At 32.6% G+C, this 17,842-nt stretch overlaps 1 protein-coding gene across 2 annotated transcripts in view; it reads right to left on the minus strand.

Moving 5' to 3' along the window:
• Nucleotides 1–17,842, minus strand: part of LOC135136108 (nephrin) — a 669,732-nt gene that overhangs the window by 41,197 nt on the left and 610,693 nt on the right. For both annotated transcript variants that reach the window (XM_064065236.1, XM_064065237.1), the window contains exons 8-9: nucleotides 8,307–8,451; nucleotides 7,861–7,991 (exon numbers count right to left, since the gene is read on the minus strand). In XM_064065236.1, the coding sequence (XP_063921306.1) occupies nucleotides 7,861–7,991; nucleotides 8,307–8,451 (276 nt within the window). The remainder of the gene's footprint in view (nucleotides 1–7,860; nucleotides 7,992–8,306; nucleotides 8,452–17,842) is intronic.

Below are 17,842 nucleotides of genomic sequence, written 5' to 3' on the forward strand. Positions count from 1 at the left end.
ATCTTCCACAGTTTCGCATCCAACACACCCTCTTGCTCCAGATCCTCTCCCTCTTCTAACCGAATCTTTAGTGAAAAATGTGCGTAACAATGAAATACTAGAAATGCTAGTAATCTACAGCCATCCCAATTCTCCCAGACTCACTCTCCTTTTCGCTCTAAACGTCACTCCTCTCCTTAAAAATTCCAAATCCCACAGTAACTCTCCCATTAACATTTGCATCGCATTCGTACCCACTGTCCTACATAACACCATACATCCACACAGCATGCTCCTCTGACACCTATTTACCAACTCCCTCGCATACCCAATTCTCAACAAATCACACCATACCCCCACACCAAACGAAGCACACGTAACCACCAATCCTTTATATATCGCACGTACCGTTCGTTTATCTAGACCTCATTCTTTCCTCAATACACGCCTCAATTTCCCCATCATTTCTATCACCCTACTTCCCAGACTCTCGATTTGCGGCCTAAAATTCATACGCTCACCAACTTTTATACCCAAATACTTCACTTCTTTCACATACCTCACACGCTTATCATCACATTCGGCGGCCTCGAGTCAAACAACGATCCCTTCAGAAGCATCAGCGTTTCCATCACTTCCGTTCCCACATCCTCAATCTCCCTCCTATTATCCGCCTCAATCAAACAAACACAACAGATCATCCGCATACGCCACACACAATATCCTTCTCCTTCCAATCTGTTTTCACAACCCATTCATGATCATGTTCCAAACCGCCGGTCCTCAGATAGATCCTTGTGGACATCCTCTACACCTCATTTGGCCCTCCTACCACACACATTTTCCAATCTCTAAAATAATACGTCCAAACTTTGATCTCCTTACACCCGACTTCCATCAATTTACTCAATATAGCATTCCAGCTCAGATTTATCAAACGCTCCTTTCAAATCAACAAAAATTCCCAACACGTACTTCTTTTCCAACCACTCTACGACCTGTTTCACTATTATCCACGGGAACGTCAACTGGGAAAAACTCTCTCAACAATACCTCCATTGTATCCCTTCAAGTATCCGTGTTCTTATCACCAGTCCTTCGTTCTTCTCACTCCTACAGATCTTATAAACTGCACCCCACGGATCTGCATTGCCAACAAACCGGACAAAATTCCTCCACCATAAGACCTTTGTCTACTTGATGGCCTTTTTATAATGTCTGAGCAAGCCTTGGGACTAGAACTGGCACCTCTCGTTTCCGTTCAAATTCCTCTCTCGTTTATGAGTCACCTGCCATTTTTTTGGTGCTTTGGCAACTCGACTTTTTAAATCTTTTCGTTCGTCGGTCCACCAGGCTGTTCTTTTATCTTTACCTTTAACAAACCTTTTTGTCGCCTTATTCGTGCAGACTTTCTAGCTGCTCCCTACTCGGAGTCTCGCGAAGCTTTTAGGACTAGTCATATGGGCCTCCCTTCCCAGTTCCGATTTGAACATCCCCCAGTTGACGTTTCCCACGGACCACCCGTTCCTCTTTTAATCTTCCCTTAGAATTTTTGCCGCACACCTTCCGCACCCCAGTCTTCCTTAATCTCCCACGTGTCACACACAAACCTCTCCAACCAGCTACCATTCACTACCGTGACGTCAATGTCCGATTCTCCCATCGTCCCGCTAAACGTGAACAGATCAGATGGTTAGTTCAAAACCTCCAAGTCCGGTTCCCCAATTAATTTTTCTAATTCCCGACCTCTCTTCTCACTCTCACGACCAGTCCTCACATATTTACTATACCAGAGGGGGGAGATGGCATTGGCGTCCATATTTTATCATCATCGCTTTTCCCTCCCATCCAACTACTACCTTCCTCATCTATTCCAAATACGGTTCAATCTTACCCCCATATCGACAATACACAGACGCCACACACATACTACTCAACTCACAGTCTATATTCACACGTACTCCCAAATTTTAACCTTCAACGCTTATGACCCATCGCCAATGAAATCATCATAATAAAAGTAGGTGTAACGAATAAACGAGTCATCCCAATTACAGAATGCTAACCTCAAGATGATGTTTAAGCCGCCAAAGTACCACTAGTACTGATTTGCGGTGGTCTCGTAGTGCAACACTTTAAGAGTTACATGAACCAACTTAACCAATTGAAAGTACTTGAGAAAATCCAAACTTACATGCAAACACAGACGCTAAAACGAACTTGTAAACGCCTAGTAGATTTTAGAAAAGACAACCTGGACGCAAGCAATGAAAGCAGAGAACTGGAAAGGTTGCTTAATAATTTGTAAATTTTTTTATTGTAACATATTGACTCAATTCTTACATGGCATGCAATATAACTCAATAAATAATGTTTGTATTGACTAATTCCACTCCATTTTTTCGAATATTTGGGAACATAATACTATTATTATTTATTATTATTAGTAGTACAACTGCATCTATCCAAATTGATATACGTGTTCTTGCAAAAATGTTGGGGACGTCGTCACAAAATCTTGTAAAGGAAAAACTCATTTCAGACAAACGCGTATCACGCTTTTTTAGTTTTACTTCAACATTACATATATATCTTTAATTTAACTTGTAACCCTTATCAAAAAATAAAATTCACCAAATGAAATCTTATATTTTTTGAAAACACTGGTTTTATTGTACTCTAACTTCGAGGGTATGGGAAGTTCTGTCGAAGCAGTCTTCGACCGATTTTGTTTAATAGTTAAAAGTTAAATGTTTTTCAAAGCGTTTGTGTTAAAAATTAACTAACCACCACTTTTAACTGCACTGACTGCAATTAAGACAATCATTTAGATTAGTTTGGTACTGTGTAGCTCTACAGATGAATTTTGATGTTTAGTTACCAATAAAGATCAAACCAAGAAGTTATTGTGAAATTTATTTATTAAAATGTTACAAATTAATATAAATTCTTGTCTAAATTGTAGTAACTGCAATTAAAGATGGTGGTAGATAAGTTTTAACATAAATACACTTTGAGAAACACATACAATCAATAAATTATTTAATAAATTAACAAAAATATGCCTACAAATAAAATTCTTCATTATAAAACATCACTGTTCTTAACGTAAATTTGAGTGCGGACAAATATTAAAATTTTTCACTTGATTGGTACCACTGAATCGGCGGCCATCTTAGTAAAAGGTCTATGTAAGAAGGCCTACACTTCTTAGGATTTTAGGGACGGAAAACTATACCTGTGTGCAGAGCTGTTCAGTACTTCAAGTAAAAGTACTTGAAGTAATACTTCAAGTACTTTAAGTACTTCAAGTACTTTACTTGAAGTACTTTTATATTTAGGTACTTGGTACTTGGTACTTGGGAGTATTTCTAAAATGTACTTGAGTTTAGTACTTGATTTTGCCAAGTACTTTACTCCAAGTACTTCACTCAGTATTTTAAATACTCTTGAATTACTTGAAGTATGAAACTGGAAATTTCAAATACTTTAGTCACTATTTTACGAAGTTTTCACATCTTAAAATAGGGTTTGTTAAATACTTGAAGTTATTAATTTAATTATTTGATTACATGTATTTTTATAGTAAAATCGTGTTTGTTTCCTGTGAGGTTATATTTTGATCTGTGATTGTGGATATCTTATCCACAATATGACATACATTTCATAGGTACTTGCATAATGCCGATAGGTAGGTAAGAAAATTAATGTCATTTGAGAGTGGATGACGACAGCAGAAGGGTCGGAGATCTGTGTAAAATTTTCAGCGATGTAAAGTTGTGAATATATGAATTTTGTCTTTTTTGTATTTTGGTCTGGAACTTAACTTTGTGGGTAGTTTTTCAGTACCTTCCCGGTACCCTAAAGGGAATCGGGTTTGTTTACGTACCTGCTAAAGTGCAAGGTCGGATTTGAAAATATTTGAGAAATGATTCAGTACTCGTTCAAAAAGTTATTTATTCTTTCATTAGTTTCTTAACCCCGCCGTGTATTTGTCAGTAAGAAGCCTGGTTAGGGCGGAGAACTCGGCAGGGGATTATCCCTTTTATTATTATAATAGCAATAGCTGATGGCAGGTACAGACTTTCATATTCGCCTCTTCCTCGTAGAATTTAAACACAATTTTATGTTAAATATTTTGCAGTTTAATTTTCTTTATCATGTTAGAGACTCGTTTTTTACCAAATTTTCTTTTTTTGTTTATACATGGTTCAGCCATATAAACTTAGTTTGTTATTACTACTTATATTTTCTCACATTACAGTTTCAAATAATCTGTTAAATTGTATGAATTATTTGAACACAAACAATTTAAAAAGACGTAATGCAGAAAAACAATGATTTTAAAAGTCACACTAATTAGTGTCATTTATCTTTTCTGTGCGGATTTTATTTATTACCGTACAACAACTTTACGTATTACATTGCATCGCTTATTACATAAACCCAATATTGTTCAAAATGAAATATGTTTTGTGAAACTCGGCTCGTAGTACCAATGTTTTTTGTAATCCAGTTGATACGACCATGATTGTATGGTTTTGATGAGTACCGAATTGTACTTTGATATTGCTCGAAGGACCTTTGTTTTGTTGTGTGCGAAATAATAGACAGCGTTGGGTTTCGATGTTTAAATACAGGACGGTTACAGAAGTACTGAATTTACATTTGTATTTACGATATCAGGTAAAGATACCCAAAAGGGTCAGTGGCCGCTTCCGTAAATGGAACAAAATACATATTCACATTATAAAAAAATACAAAAAATTTGCGATTAGTTAGTATAATTGCCTAGATAAATACACCCCTACGAAATATTTTAACAATAATAAATTTAGTACATATTTACCTGAATTTTCGCAAAAGCCGTTGTTAGGCATTCCTTGAAGTCATTGTAGTTATCAGTTACTAATGTCATCTTCTTTGGGTTTTCAGGTAAAAATAAAAAATAAGCCAATCGAAAATGTAAAGGAAAATTTTGAAAGTATTGTGGCATTAGAGGACAAAATTTTCTATAAATGGACGGAACAGCATTACGAACCTATTATTTGTGATTTGTCAGTGTAAAGTTACATACTTAGTTAGACAAACATTGTAGTGATTAGTGTTTACTATTTAGTCACTGTAGTATTTAGGTTAATTTAATAATTTTTAGAATAGTAAATACGTAAGTGGTAGACAGATATATTCAGGAATATGGGGCATTCATTCCAAGAAAATTCTCAGCATTTTTGGTAACCGCAAAAGTAAAAAACGACTAATTACTTTGATCACCTTGATATTTTTCAAGAGTTATAGTTTTCGCTGAAAATGGACTCTCGTTTTAGGCATTTTATTTTTTATTTAAAAAATTCATACGGTTTTTTTGAAAATGCAACATAGTGACTTAAACATTTTTATGTCACGAGCATGTATATGTATCGCACTGCTCTTAAAATTTTTTTCTGAAAAATTTCAGTTTCACAAATCCGGCCCTGTGCACTTTCACAATGGGTAATGATTAAGGGTGCTGTAAACCACCCACAAACTTAAACACCGAACCGGTTCATAAAATTCATATATTTTTAACACAACTTTATTAAAAAATCAGAACGTTTTGGTGGTGAACCAAAATTCAAAATATTAAAAAAAGGCAACAGAAGCCTGAGAAAATACCATACAGCGCCGATGTTTTTGTTATAAATTAATAGTAAACATACATAGGCAACGCCGTCATGTATTTTATTTTAAATTTTAAATTAGAAATAGACGTTAATTTTGTCGAAGGCATTGTGTCAACAGAAAGATGTAAAAGTATTTCAAAAGAATATTGTTTATAGATAACATAGTATTATTAATAAGTGAGCTACAATTCTGCATTTAAGTTGATGCTTATGCAATTTTTTATGTGGCGAAATATGTATTATTGTATATTTAAATTCTGAATATTAAAAAATTCAGTTCTAAAATATATTAAGCTTTTTAAAAAAAACAGGAAAAATTATCTAATTCTACAATATTTCAAATAATTAGAAAGTACTTGAAGCATTTTCAGTACTTCAAGTATTTGTAAGTACTTGAAGTATACCTCCAGTACTTCAAGTACTCGTAAGTACTTAAAGTAATGTACTTGGCTTGTACTTCAAGTACATCTGAAAAGTACTTGATACTTGAAATACTCTTGCTGAAAGTAAGTACTTGGTACTTTACTTGAACACTATTTCAAGTAGTACTTTGTACTTGGTACTTCAAGTACTTTTTTTGTGTACTTTGAACAGCTCTGCCTGTGTGAATATAGTGTGTCGGATAAAAACGGACACAAAAACATACCGTTCTGTAACACCTTCTGTTAAAGGTTTTTGAAAACAATTTTAACTATTAGTAACTTACCAGAAACATTACCTTCAGACGGTATATTAAATATAAACACAATATTGGTAGAGTGAAGTTTGTAGCAGAGTTTTTAAATATTACAGTTTTTTTGTAACTATTACAATCTATAGTCCTAATAATGTGAGGCATAGTAAATATAATAATAACTTACAACTCTTAAAAAAACAACTTTCCCAGGAATATTATTGAAAATTATATTTTGCTTTTTTTTCTTAACATACATAGCCATCTTTTCACAACAAGAAACGCAAAACGTGGTTAAAAGCGTACATTTTTGCAAGGAAATATGCATTTTGCGATTATGGGGCGGAGCCTAATTGCAAAATCGATATTTCCTTATACAAATTTTTCATTTTAAACATGTTTTAAGTTTCATGTTGTGAAAAGAAATCTACACACACTAAAACTAAAAGGCAAAATGTAAGCCCGCCCACCCGCCCTTTCTAAATTGCGATAATTCTTTTATTGGCTGTGAACATAGGAGGCGGGGCTTAACTGCAAAATACTTATTTCTTTACAAAAAATTAAAAAGATGTTTTTGAGGATAGGGCTGTTCAAAGAATACTGTGTATATTAAGAAATAAAACACACCGCCCACCCACCCCAACTCAATTGTGATGATTTTTTTTATTCTGAGAAACTTAAAACATGTTTAAAATGGTAAATTTTCGTAGGGAAATATGGATTTTGCAATTAGGCTCCGCCCCTAGGCCTTGCAACGAATAAAAACTTTGTCACTATTTAGACCACGGCAGGTATGGGTGGGGCTTAATCTTTGGCTTTAATTTTTTCATAATGTACATAGTATTCTTTGAACAACAGATACTCAAAAACATGTTTTTAATTTCTCGTAGAGGAATAAGGATTTTGCAGTTAGGGTCCGCCCCCTTGGCTCACGATGAATAAAAAAAAACATTACAGTTGAGACACGGTGGGTGGACGGGGCCACATTTTGTCTTTTTTTCTTAATATGTTTATACTTATTTCGACAACAAGTAACTTAAAACATATCTAAAATGATAGATTACTGCTAATTAATAATTTAAAATCAAGATTCGCACATTTATAAATACATTTTTTGAAAGATGTTTATGAAAATTATAAGTTATTAATTAACAATTTTTTTTTAGTCGGTTTGTATTATTAGTTATGTGTGACTGGGGATGTTAGCATTTAATAAAACGGACGATGTACTGAGAAGCCGAAACTCCCGTGAATAACTGCAGGAACTTTGAAGGTTTTGCCGAGACATTTTCCGGTCCGGTCGATCGGTTCCTAGATTGCGTTTGGTGAAAAACTACAATTCCGGCATTTGCGGTCTCGAACGAAATTAATTAAACCTAATGCCAGAGCAATGGTAATTCACGGAAGCAATGTGATGAGAAATTAACAGGCAAATTAGACAAAATCGTGTTTTCGGTAAGATAATTCAAACAGATAGCGGGTCTGGCATTTGTTTTGAGTAGAATTATGCATTGAAATTGCGTAGGAATGAACATTATAACTCACGTTGTGCTTCCAGAGTACTTTATATGCCTCAGGGTTCGCATTCACTTTGCATTCAAAGTAAACATCATCTCCTTCTTCGATGTCGTCCGGATTCAGGCTGGAACCCAAAGACAGGTGCAGGATCGGCACATCTGAAACACAAAAGATTTTCAATCCGCTTTTCCTAGATTATCCGACGGTCTTTTTCCAATCGGCTCGTGGCTAGATTTTATATTGGTGTTTACGGATATTTGATTTTGTCAATCGGCCTTTTTTGTTGCGGTTAGTGGGTCGGCGTCAACAAATCGGCAAAATTTATAGCGTCGTCTATAAAGCGAGATATATTGTATCCGTGTCTTGTGTTCGGTGCATCAGGGAGATTTACATATTTTGTGTTTAACAGTAAAAGGGTTTCAAATCTGTTCATTAGTGAGCTGATTCTTTTTAAATTCACCACAAAAACTTACAGAAAACGTTTAATTTCACGGTAGCTTCTTCTACTCCATTCTGTACCAGGTGATTGGATGCTCTACACGTAAGAGTGCGACCGTTATCTTGCCTTGTAGCAACGAAGGACAAGGTGGATGTTGTCACATTACCGTCCGGCGAATCCTAAAGGACACATAAAAAGTTGGTAAGTCTTCCAGTTTTAAACATACTCAGTAGGCGCGAAATTATTGTTCTTTTGGAGAAAATGCAAAAGTGAGAAAAGTAGAAATGCAGGTTTCCGGGTTTTGTGGTTAATTCTACTGAATTAAAATCAATACCTTTCTGTGCCACACTTAAAATAGAAAAATCAGAAAAGTTGTTTTGAAAAGTTGCAGCTGAATTTGATATTACATCTAGAAATGTCACACTTTGCTTCATTTTATGACGCATAGAGTACGTTTTTCGCTCAAAAAATGAATATGGATATTTTCGCTAATCAAGAACCAATCAAAGCGCTATTAATGTTGAATTTTAATGGCATCAACAATTGTCAGACTGATGAAATTTTGTATTTATGTACAATAGTAAATAAAGTTCACGCCATTGGAATTAAAAATATAGCAATAAATTTTGGATTCGCTGAATCTGAAAAGAAAGTTTTGTAATAATCAGGTGGAGACATAAAGATTCTGTATATTACCCTACTCACATATTTTTCTAGACATAAGAAATTATAAGCTGTTATTAAAGCAACGGTGCTTACTGAAGAAACTGTAGTAAACACTGGAAGAATTATTATTTCTACTTCTAACCATCTACAAGTTTCCTTCATTCTTTTGACATACGTTATTAGATACATTTGTAGCAGCATTTTACATAGCCAACAAATTAAATATATATATTATATATATATTACCTTCCTTTTACAACAGATACTCCTTGTAATTTTCGTCTGCACCTCAAAGTCAAAAACAAGTGTAAAATAGCACGCTTTTAACCACAAATTGACACTAACATCAATTGTTACCGGGAGCAGACTAGTTTTTCCCCTACTAGTTAACTTCAGCTGATAGCAATGTACCAAATTTAGTAACCTTAGATTTTCCTTACTAAAAAGCGCTCCTACTTTTAACCTTAATCGTATAAAAGGAAGTTCCAAACCACATTTAGATTGATTAAACACGGTGTTGAGAAAAGCAGTTTAAACTCGAAGGTTGATTTCTATTATTATTTATGAATATTATTGTAAAAAGACTACTTCCAGAGTATGTTTTATATTAAATTGAAGTTGTTAAGATTTAGTTTCATCCACTATTTCAGCAAGCTCTGGTAGTTATATACATACACAAATAGTTAAAATCTGTTAATAAAATTACGTTCTTGGCGATAGCAAAGGAAGGTGTGATACACCCCGTCAAACACAAAAACGTCCTGTCGACCTATCATGACCCCTAGAGGACGAAGAAATAGGTCTCCCTTGTTCGTCTGTCTGTCCGTCTATCTGTCAGTCCGTCCGTCTGTCCGTCCGTCTGTCCGTCCGTCTGTCCGTCCGTCTGTCCGTCTGTCTGTCCGTCTGTTTGCCATCCTGGATTTTTATTAGATAGATAATCTCCGAAAGTACTGAGCCGATTATTGTCAAATTTTGTATTTATATTAGGTATATCATGCAGATGGTAAAACGTTAACTACAATTTGTCTAATCATCCCCACCACTAATGTGATGACGTCACTTCAAAATTGTACATAGTAATTGGGTTTTAAATTGTATCAATTAACATAGTTTTACACATGTAGTTTATGACTCTGAATTGAGAATCAGAATTAGGAAACGACATTTTGACATTTAATTTGGAACCTACAAAACACAATATATTTACTTATCCCCTCCAAAAAAATTATGACGTCAGCTCAAAAGTTTGCCGAATAAATCCTATCTAAAATGTACAAAATATGATGACTTTGTATTTGTGGTTTATCTTTCCATTCATATTTTTTGGATTTGCATATACAGAGTGACTCAAAAAAATTAATGAATGCGTGAATGTATTTTATTGATTAAATCAGAAACTATAAAACCAAATGCTTTGAAATCTTGGAGATGTTTTAAAGTTATCATAGGCACGGTAATTTTTTGATCAAAATGTATTTGCTCATCCCCCTTAAAAAATTGATGACGTTACCCCAAAATTTTGCTGAAAAAATGCTATGTTAAATGTGTAAAGAATTCTATACTTGTGATTTATCACTGCATTAATATTTTTTAGATTTGCTTATACGGGGTGTCTGAAAAAAATTAATGACCGAGTCAATTAATTTTATTGATTAAATCAAGAATTGCAAAACTTAATACCTTGAAATCATTAAAGTCCTTCTAAGCATGGTAAACTGTTAATCCAAATAAATCTGTTTATTTCCCCCAAAAAATTGATGACGTTATCCCAAAATTTCGCGGAAAAAATTCTACCCAAAATGCGTAGCATTCATATTTTTCATTGATCAAATTAAGAACGAGTTATCCCATTTTCTCGAAAATGTGAAAATACAAACGTCTTTATTTGATAAGAATTATAATAATCATATTCCGAACATTTTGTCGATTGTAGCTCACTAGTTAATTGTTTTGTTCCGCCGTTTTGAAGGGTCGAACGTATTCAAATCAAACTAATTTCTACGTGACATTCTTCCGATGTATAAACATAAACACTTTCAAGTTGTTTTTCTTATCGAGGATAATCTAAGGACGTACAGTAATGGAGTTTATTAATTAAATTTTAGCAATTATTTAGGAATTTGGAAAAGTGTTAGTAAATAGTGCTAAGTTAAACAAAAAGTGAAGAGGTTTGAACAAAGCATATACGCAATCTTTGACAAAATAGCTTGGAATTTTATCTGGATCCGCTGTTGATTGGTTTTTTAAACTTTTCAACTCTGATAGAATTTCATCAACACTATATTGGAAACAATCACAGACATATTCGCTCCTAAAATAAGAGGCAAAACTGTTCACTATATCATCAGGAGTTTCATGCGAAATTTGTTTTCCATGAGTTACTACCTTTGGAATTCTAGTAGTTTCCTTTTTACTTTGAATATACTCCAAAATTTTTTTTGGGTCAGCTGAAATATTACCTTGCACGTTATCTTAAAACCTGCAGATTTCATAATATTTCAATTTGTTTTTTATGTTGTTTATTATTTATTTGCTGTACCATGGAAGGTATGAGCGAGAAAAACATTTGTTTCTATAGCATGGCACATATAAGGCAAACACAGAATATATAGAAAAAAAATAAGTACATATAGAAAAAATCACAAGCTTCGTTGGCATCAGTGAATTTTTCTAACTCAAACCAATCAAGATTCAAGACAGCGTTATAGAGCTCTGGGAAGTTTGCTTTCCTAAAATTGTAAACTTTCGAGGTAGAAGCACAAAGACAGTTATTTCAATAGTGTAGAAAGTTAACACTTAAATCAGATTTTGAATCTTTATTTGTGCTATTGATAAAATTTGCTACATTGAAGTCGCCTAGAAGCAATATGTTTTTTTTTATCAAGTACAAATAACTCAAAGATTTCAAAGAAGGACTCGAAATCAATCAGTGAAATATCGGAGGAGATATACCTACACAGTATAAAGCATAAAATTATAAACAATTACTGTTTAAAAAACTAAATTTAAAATGTGTATAAATTTTTGTGGTGATTTATTCCAATAAGACCATCAAATTTATTGTAATGTATCAAAAACGTCAAAATTTGCGATAAATTTAACTTTAGCCTAAAATAACTCTTCAACTATCAGGTTTCTCGCAAAATCATAGGAGACACTTTTTGTAGAGCGTTCAATTCTCTATAAAAATATGTGATTGAATTTTTTTCACGACACACGACGGGTTAGCAATAAAAATCAGAAGGTGCAAAAAAAAATGTTCCCATGTTATTCTTATGGGAAATAGAAAAACGCGATGCGGACCGTCTTAATATTAATATTAAGAGCTCAAATTTTAACTGGTATTTTTTTACGTTGAAAAGAAACTTTTGAACCTCTTTGCACGAAAAAAAAAAAAATTTTTTTTTTTGAATCACCCTAATATATATATATATAGTTGTTATACCGCTTACACAGTCCCGACTCGCTATATCTAGTAAACGTTACCAGACCTTTTGAGACGTTACCAGACCCGGGTTCGGGTCTGATAACGTTTAACCATGTATATCGCCTTCTTGAGCCCAGTACAATTAAAAATTGAAATAAAAAAGTGGGTCTGGTAAAACTGTTGAACGTCAAATTTTATACAGAAATAGTTCATTCCCCTTTTCTGCAGAGGGCGTCGTGTCGCTTAGCTGTATATAATATCTGCCTGCATAAAATCGTCCACATCGGACCAACGTTACCAGATCCGTAAATCTGCAACACTGCATTCTAGCAGATCAGTTCAGTATTTAAGAAAATCATGAGTGCTTTTCTTATTCTACTTGTATCTGACTGCTTGCATTAAGTAAAAATATGTTATTTGAATTAATAAAGCATTTTTACAATGAATCGTTTGAGGAATGGCTAGTTTCATGTTTTCTCGATGTTACATAACTCTTATTAGACCTAGAATATGAAAAATTATGTCTTTCATTGTCATTTGTCCGCCGTTCTTGTTAGAGACAATTTCCAAAATTATATACTATACAGATTATTTTGAAATTATAGATACAGTTTAGGATTATCGTGGAGACGGGGGTAAAATGCTAATTAACTAAATACATAATTCAGCCTTATGTTTAATAAAAATAATAAAGATAAGGTTTTTTAGTTTAAATATACCATATGTTCGAAAAAAAAAGCCCGGGACCGTAGCTATCTTATTTTTTTGAATAGATCAAATTAAATCATTTTAAATGTGTTGCGATCTTAATTGTAAAACTGATTTTTAACTTTCTTTTTTTTGCCTATGACATTCAACTTTTGTTTTTTAAATGACATCCTAGATATTTTTTTTAATTCTTGTGATTTTTTTTTCTGAATACATTGATGTACCATGTTTCGCATTTTGTTAAAAAGTTGTGGTAAAAATTAATTTAATTTTTTTAGCAAGGTAACTGTGACGGAAAAATGTACCAAAATTTTTGTTACATAGCAAGTTTAACACGGTTTATAACACTTATTAATGTATAGGAGTTTTAAATTTGAAAATTAAACTTCTATACGAAAACATTATTAACTCAAGACATTTTATTGCAAATATGATGTATTAAATTATTAATGTTTGAAAATATTAACGTATTATGTACACTATGATACATCAATAAATTTAGAAAAAATCTCTACATGAATCTTAAAAAAATATTCAGAGTGTGTGGTGTCATTTAAAAAACAAAAGTTCTATGTCGTAGATAAAAACAAATGAAAGTTAAAAATTATTTTTTTTAAATCAGATCGTTGTATTTATATTTAGTAGACGATATATGTCAATTTTTTGAAAAATATATAAAAATTATACAACATTTGACAATTAATTTCAGAAATTAGAAAACGACTCCGCAAAATTTTGCATAATTATGCCTTAGTGCTCATTCACAAAGGGCATAAAGCATAAGATGTCATAAGCATTAATGCATATGAATTTATGTTTAGTGCTCTATGGTTGTATTCGTTCACAATGAGCATAAGTGCTCATTCACAATAGGCATAAAGCATAAGGATGTCCTAAGCATTATGCTCATTGTAAACGAATAGAAGCATAATAGAGCTCTAAACATAAATTCTTATGCATTGATCCTTATGACATCCTTATGCTTTATGCCCATTGTGAATGAGCATTTATAGTTATAATGAACGTGGTCAGGTTAGGTCACCAAAGCGTTTAACTGAATGTAATTTGAAAAGTGCAAAATTGTATACTTCTGTAAGTGTAGTTTTTTTTTAATCCTCTCTTATTTTCAAATTCGCTATAATGATCTACGTATCCATATTTTACTTAATTTTTATTTGAAGATAGGAACTTGATTATATTCTAAATTAATTGATTCTCACTTAATATTAATTGACAGAAATCATTTTTTAACTACATCTAATTTGTACATCTATTGGTAGATTTCGACAACAATCTTTTTAAAGCAACATTTAGTTTTTATTCAATTTTTTTTTAATGAATATATTTGTCGGCAAATGTTTTATTTATTTCTGTTCGTTAGAATTTCGCATTTAGTTAATTTTTTACTTACTGAGCGTAAGTAAAGGAAGTATTGTAATCAAGTCCATCGGCCGACTCTCTACTTCTACGTTTTCTCGACCTTTCATTACCCCTACAGGACGAAGAAATAGGTCTCCCATTTCCGTCTGTCCGTCTGTCTGCAGACCTGGATTTTTATTAGGCAGATAATCTCCGAAAGTACGGGGCGATTGTTGTCAAATTTTGTATTTACGAGTATATTAGGAATATCATGTAGATGGTAAAACGCTAACCAAAATTTGTCTAATCGTCCTCACCAACAATGTGATGACGTCACTTTAAAATTGCACATAGTAAATGGGTTTTAAATTGTATGAAATAACATAGTCCTACACATGTAGTTTATGACTTCGTATTGAGTTTTATCCGAAAAGTGCAGAATTTTGGAAAAAAATCAAAATTATGAAACATCAAAATTTTGCGGTATAAATTTTATTCACATTTTTTGAATTTGCATAAACAGGATGACACAAAAAAATTATTGAATGCGTGATTTATTTTATTAATTTAATCAGGAACTGCAAAACCGAATGTTTTAAAATCATGGAGATGTTTAAGATTATCATAAACATAGTAAATCTTTGATCAGAATGTATTTGCTCATCCACCCTAAAAAACAATTGATGACATCACCTCAAAATTTTTGCTAAATAAATCCTATCTTAAATATGCAAAATATGATGACTTTATACTTGTGATTTATCACTGCATTAATATTTTTTAGATTTGGTTATACAGCTGTCTCAAAAAAATTAATGACTGAAAATTAGTATTTTCTTAAAATTCAAAAAATAACGCTTGGCAAACAGGTATCAAATTCCCGCAAGGGTGTCCAAAATGCGAGGATAGCAGTTTCTTGTTCCATAGTAACCTATCCTTTAATAATTTTTGGAATTATTTTCGCAATAATTTATCGGTTTGGCTAACCAGACGTATTTCGGAGATGAAATTTTGCATACAGTATTTATTTTTCATGTTTAATCAAGTGATGCAAATTAATTAAAGTTAATTAATTCAAAATTAAATTAAGGCATGGAAAATTTACTTTTTCAAGATAATGATTATTCTCACCGGTTCATATTAATCCTCATCTATCAAAATACCTACATTTCAAATTTCATAACAATCCGTTCAAAAATACCTGAGTTATTGTGCCCGAAAGCACAGTAGAGATAACAATCAGTAGAGACAGCTCGTGTCGCCGCCTTTGTTCTTTTTGACCCGAATTTTAAGCTGTCATGGGTGGTCGTTGCCTAAACTATTCCTAGATGTCGCCACCCAATTTAAAAAGTATCACTTCATTTACAATTTCAAAAATTGATTCGTGTACGCAATTTATTGCAAACTGTGTAGTTTGCCCAAATCGTATAATCGTGAATCGCAATAAGAAAAAAGAAAAGTCGATATTTAATTTATAAACACGATGATTTGTTACAGTTTTTATTTTATTACTTACACAATTTGACAATTCGCACATTCTTTCCCCGAATACTTGAGGTTTAATTATCATTGTAAAAATAATGTAATAAATTCATCTAAAAAGAAAGAGGTTTATTTAAGAAAAAATAAATAAAATAAAAATTAAATTACAAAAAGGAAAAAAGTTAATGCTGCCAAATTATTTTCTTTCTATTAATTTTTTCACCTTTGGCATTTGTAAATTTAAAGCTAGCATTTACAAATTTTAGTGCATAAAATAATCTCATCCTAGCATACAAAGCAAGCAAATAATCGTATGGAAAGTTTTGGCATGGATGAACAAATGTAGCTTGCTTATATAAATTAAAAAATTTCAACAAAATAGTTGTTTGTAAAATTATATTTTCAAAATTTTCACTAAAAATTTGCTCTAATTCACAAATGTAAAAAAAAAGAAATTATCGTTTGGCATATATAATTTACCAAATAACTCGCAATTCTTCGTTTGGTAGGCTCTGAAATGTGAATATATGCTTCTGTTGTCTAAACTTTTATGTTCATTTGCATATTTTTCACATTCACTACAACTGTGTACTAATAAACATTCCGAATTAGGTAGCCACAGATATATCTAATTGCGTTTTGTTCAGCTGTGTGAAAGTGATAATCACAATCTTTTAAGGTGGTCTTCTGCATCGTGGTGACTGATTCTTCATCATCAAAACGACGACCTACATTTAACTTTAAAATTTCTTCCATATCAGGCTCGCAGTTTTGATTACCTGTGTTCGTTTCATCAAAATAATCTTGTATGATTAATTTTCTAAAAGCCATTTGAAATTGATTAGATGTGGGGTTAATAGAATTTCCATTTTGTTTCCTAATCCATCCAAAACAGTTTTCTAATGCGTCTGTCTTGGCAAAGGCGTCTTATTAATATATAGTCAAACCCATTTTACCTAACAACTTAACCCGTAAGCGTAATATCATATAAAGTAAAATTTTTATTTAAAAAAAATTATTACAAAAAAAATTCATATTTGTCGGCTCACATAAAGTGCAGGTAATTGGTATGGGTCGACGCAGGTAAGAATAATTAAGGAATTCATGAAACCGGAAGTCCATAGGGACTAAGCGAAAAAGGATATTTGACAAAATGTACGGCTTGGGTCATTTTTATCCACGCGCGACTGCTTATGGGTTAAGCAACGTTTCAAAATAAAACTCAAGATTGTGTAGGTCAAAAAAAAATATATATATATACATGATGAATAAAAAAATTGTTTATTGAGAGAAGGTCTGCTTATATAATTTTTTGTTACGTGTAGTTTGTTTCTTATTATTTTTATATTTAATTTTACCACAACAACGGAATCATATATAATAAATTTTTATTATTTATTTCATAACCACCGTTGTTGTCCGTTTGCGACGACTTTTTAAACAAAAAGTGTGTTATGTTTACTATCTTTTCCAAGAATTCCAAACACGATGGAGAGAATAAGGCGCACAACAGGGATCCTGTATGAAAATTCATCGGACAAAGATTTTACCTTTTATTGTGAAAATTACATTTTTACACTATTTGTACAATTCTACCGGAAAATCAGTCTTAAACAAGCAAAACCGGCAAAAATATTGTAACAAAACTGCCAAATTTCAAATATTTTAGACGTCAGTTGGGCGCCCTCATTCGGTCATAATGCGAACGACCACCCACGAAAACGGGTCACGAAAAACGGCGAGCTGTCTCTACTGATTGTTATCTCTACTGTGCCGAAAGTGTTACGTGGGACACCCGGTATACTTAGATGACAGACAATCTAGAGAAAGATGAAAGTCTTAAAATGTGTCTCAGCAAGCATAAGGATTATTTTGCAGAATTCATATGGTTCAGACAAAATATGTACACGAAAACTAAAAATGACACA

This window comes from Zophobas morio, unplaced genomic scaffold (assembly GCF_036711695.1).
Source record: "Zophobas morio isolate AGI-343-1 ecotype UQ-CSIRO unplaced genomic scaffold, CSIRO_AGI_Zmor_V1 ptg000026l, whole genome shotgun sequence".
NCBI classification, from domain to species: Eukaryota; Metazoa; Arthropoda; class Insecta; order Coleoptera; family Tenebrionidae; genus Zophobas; species Zophobas morio.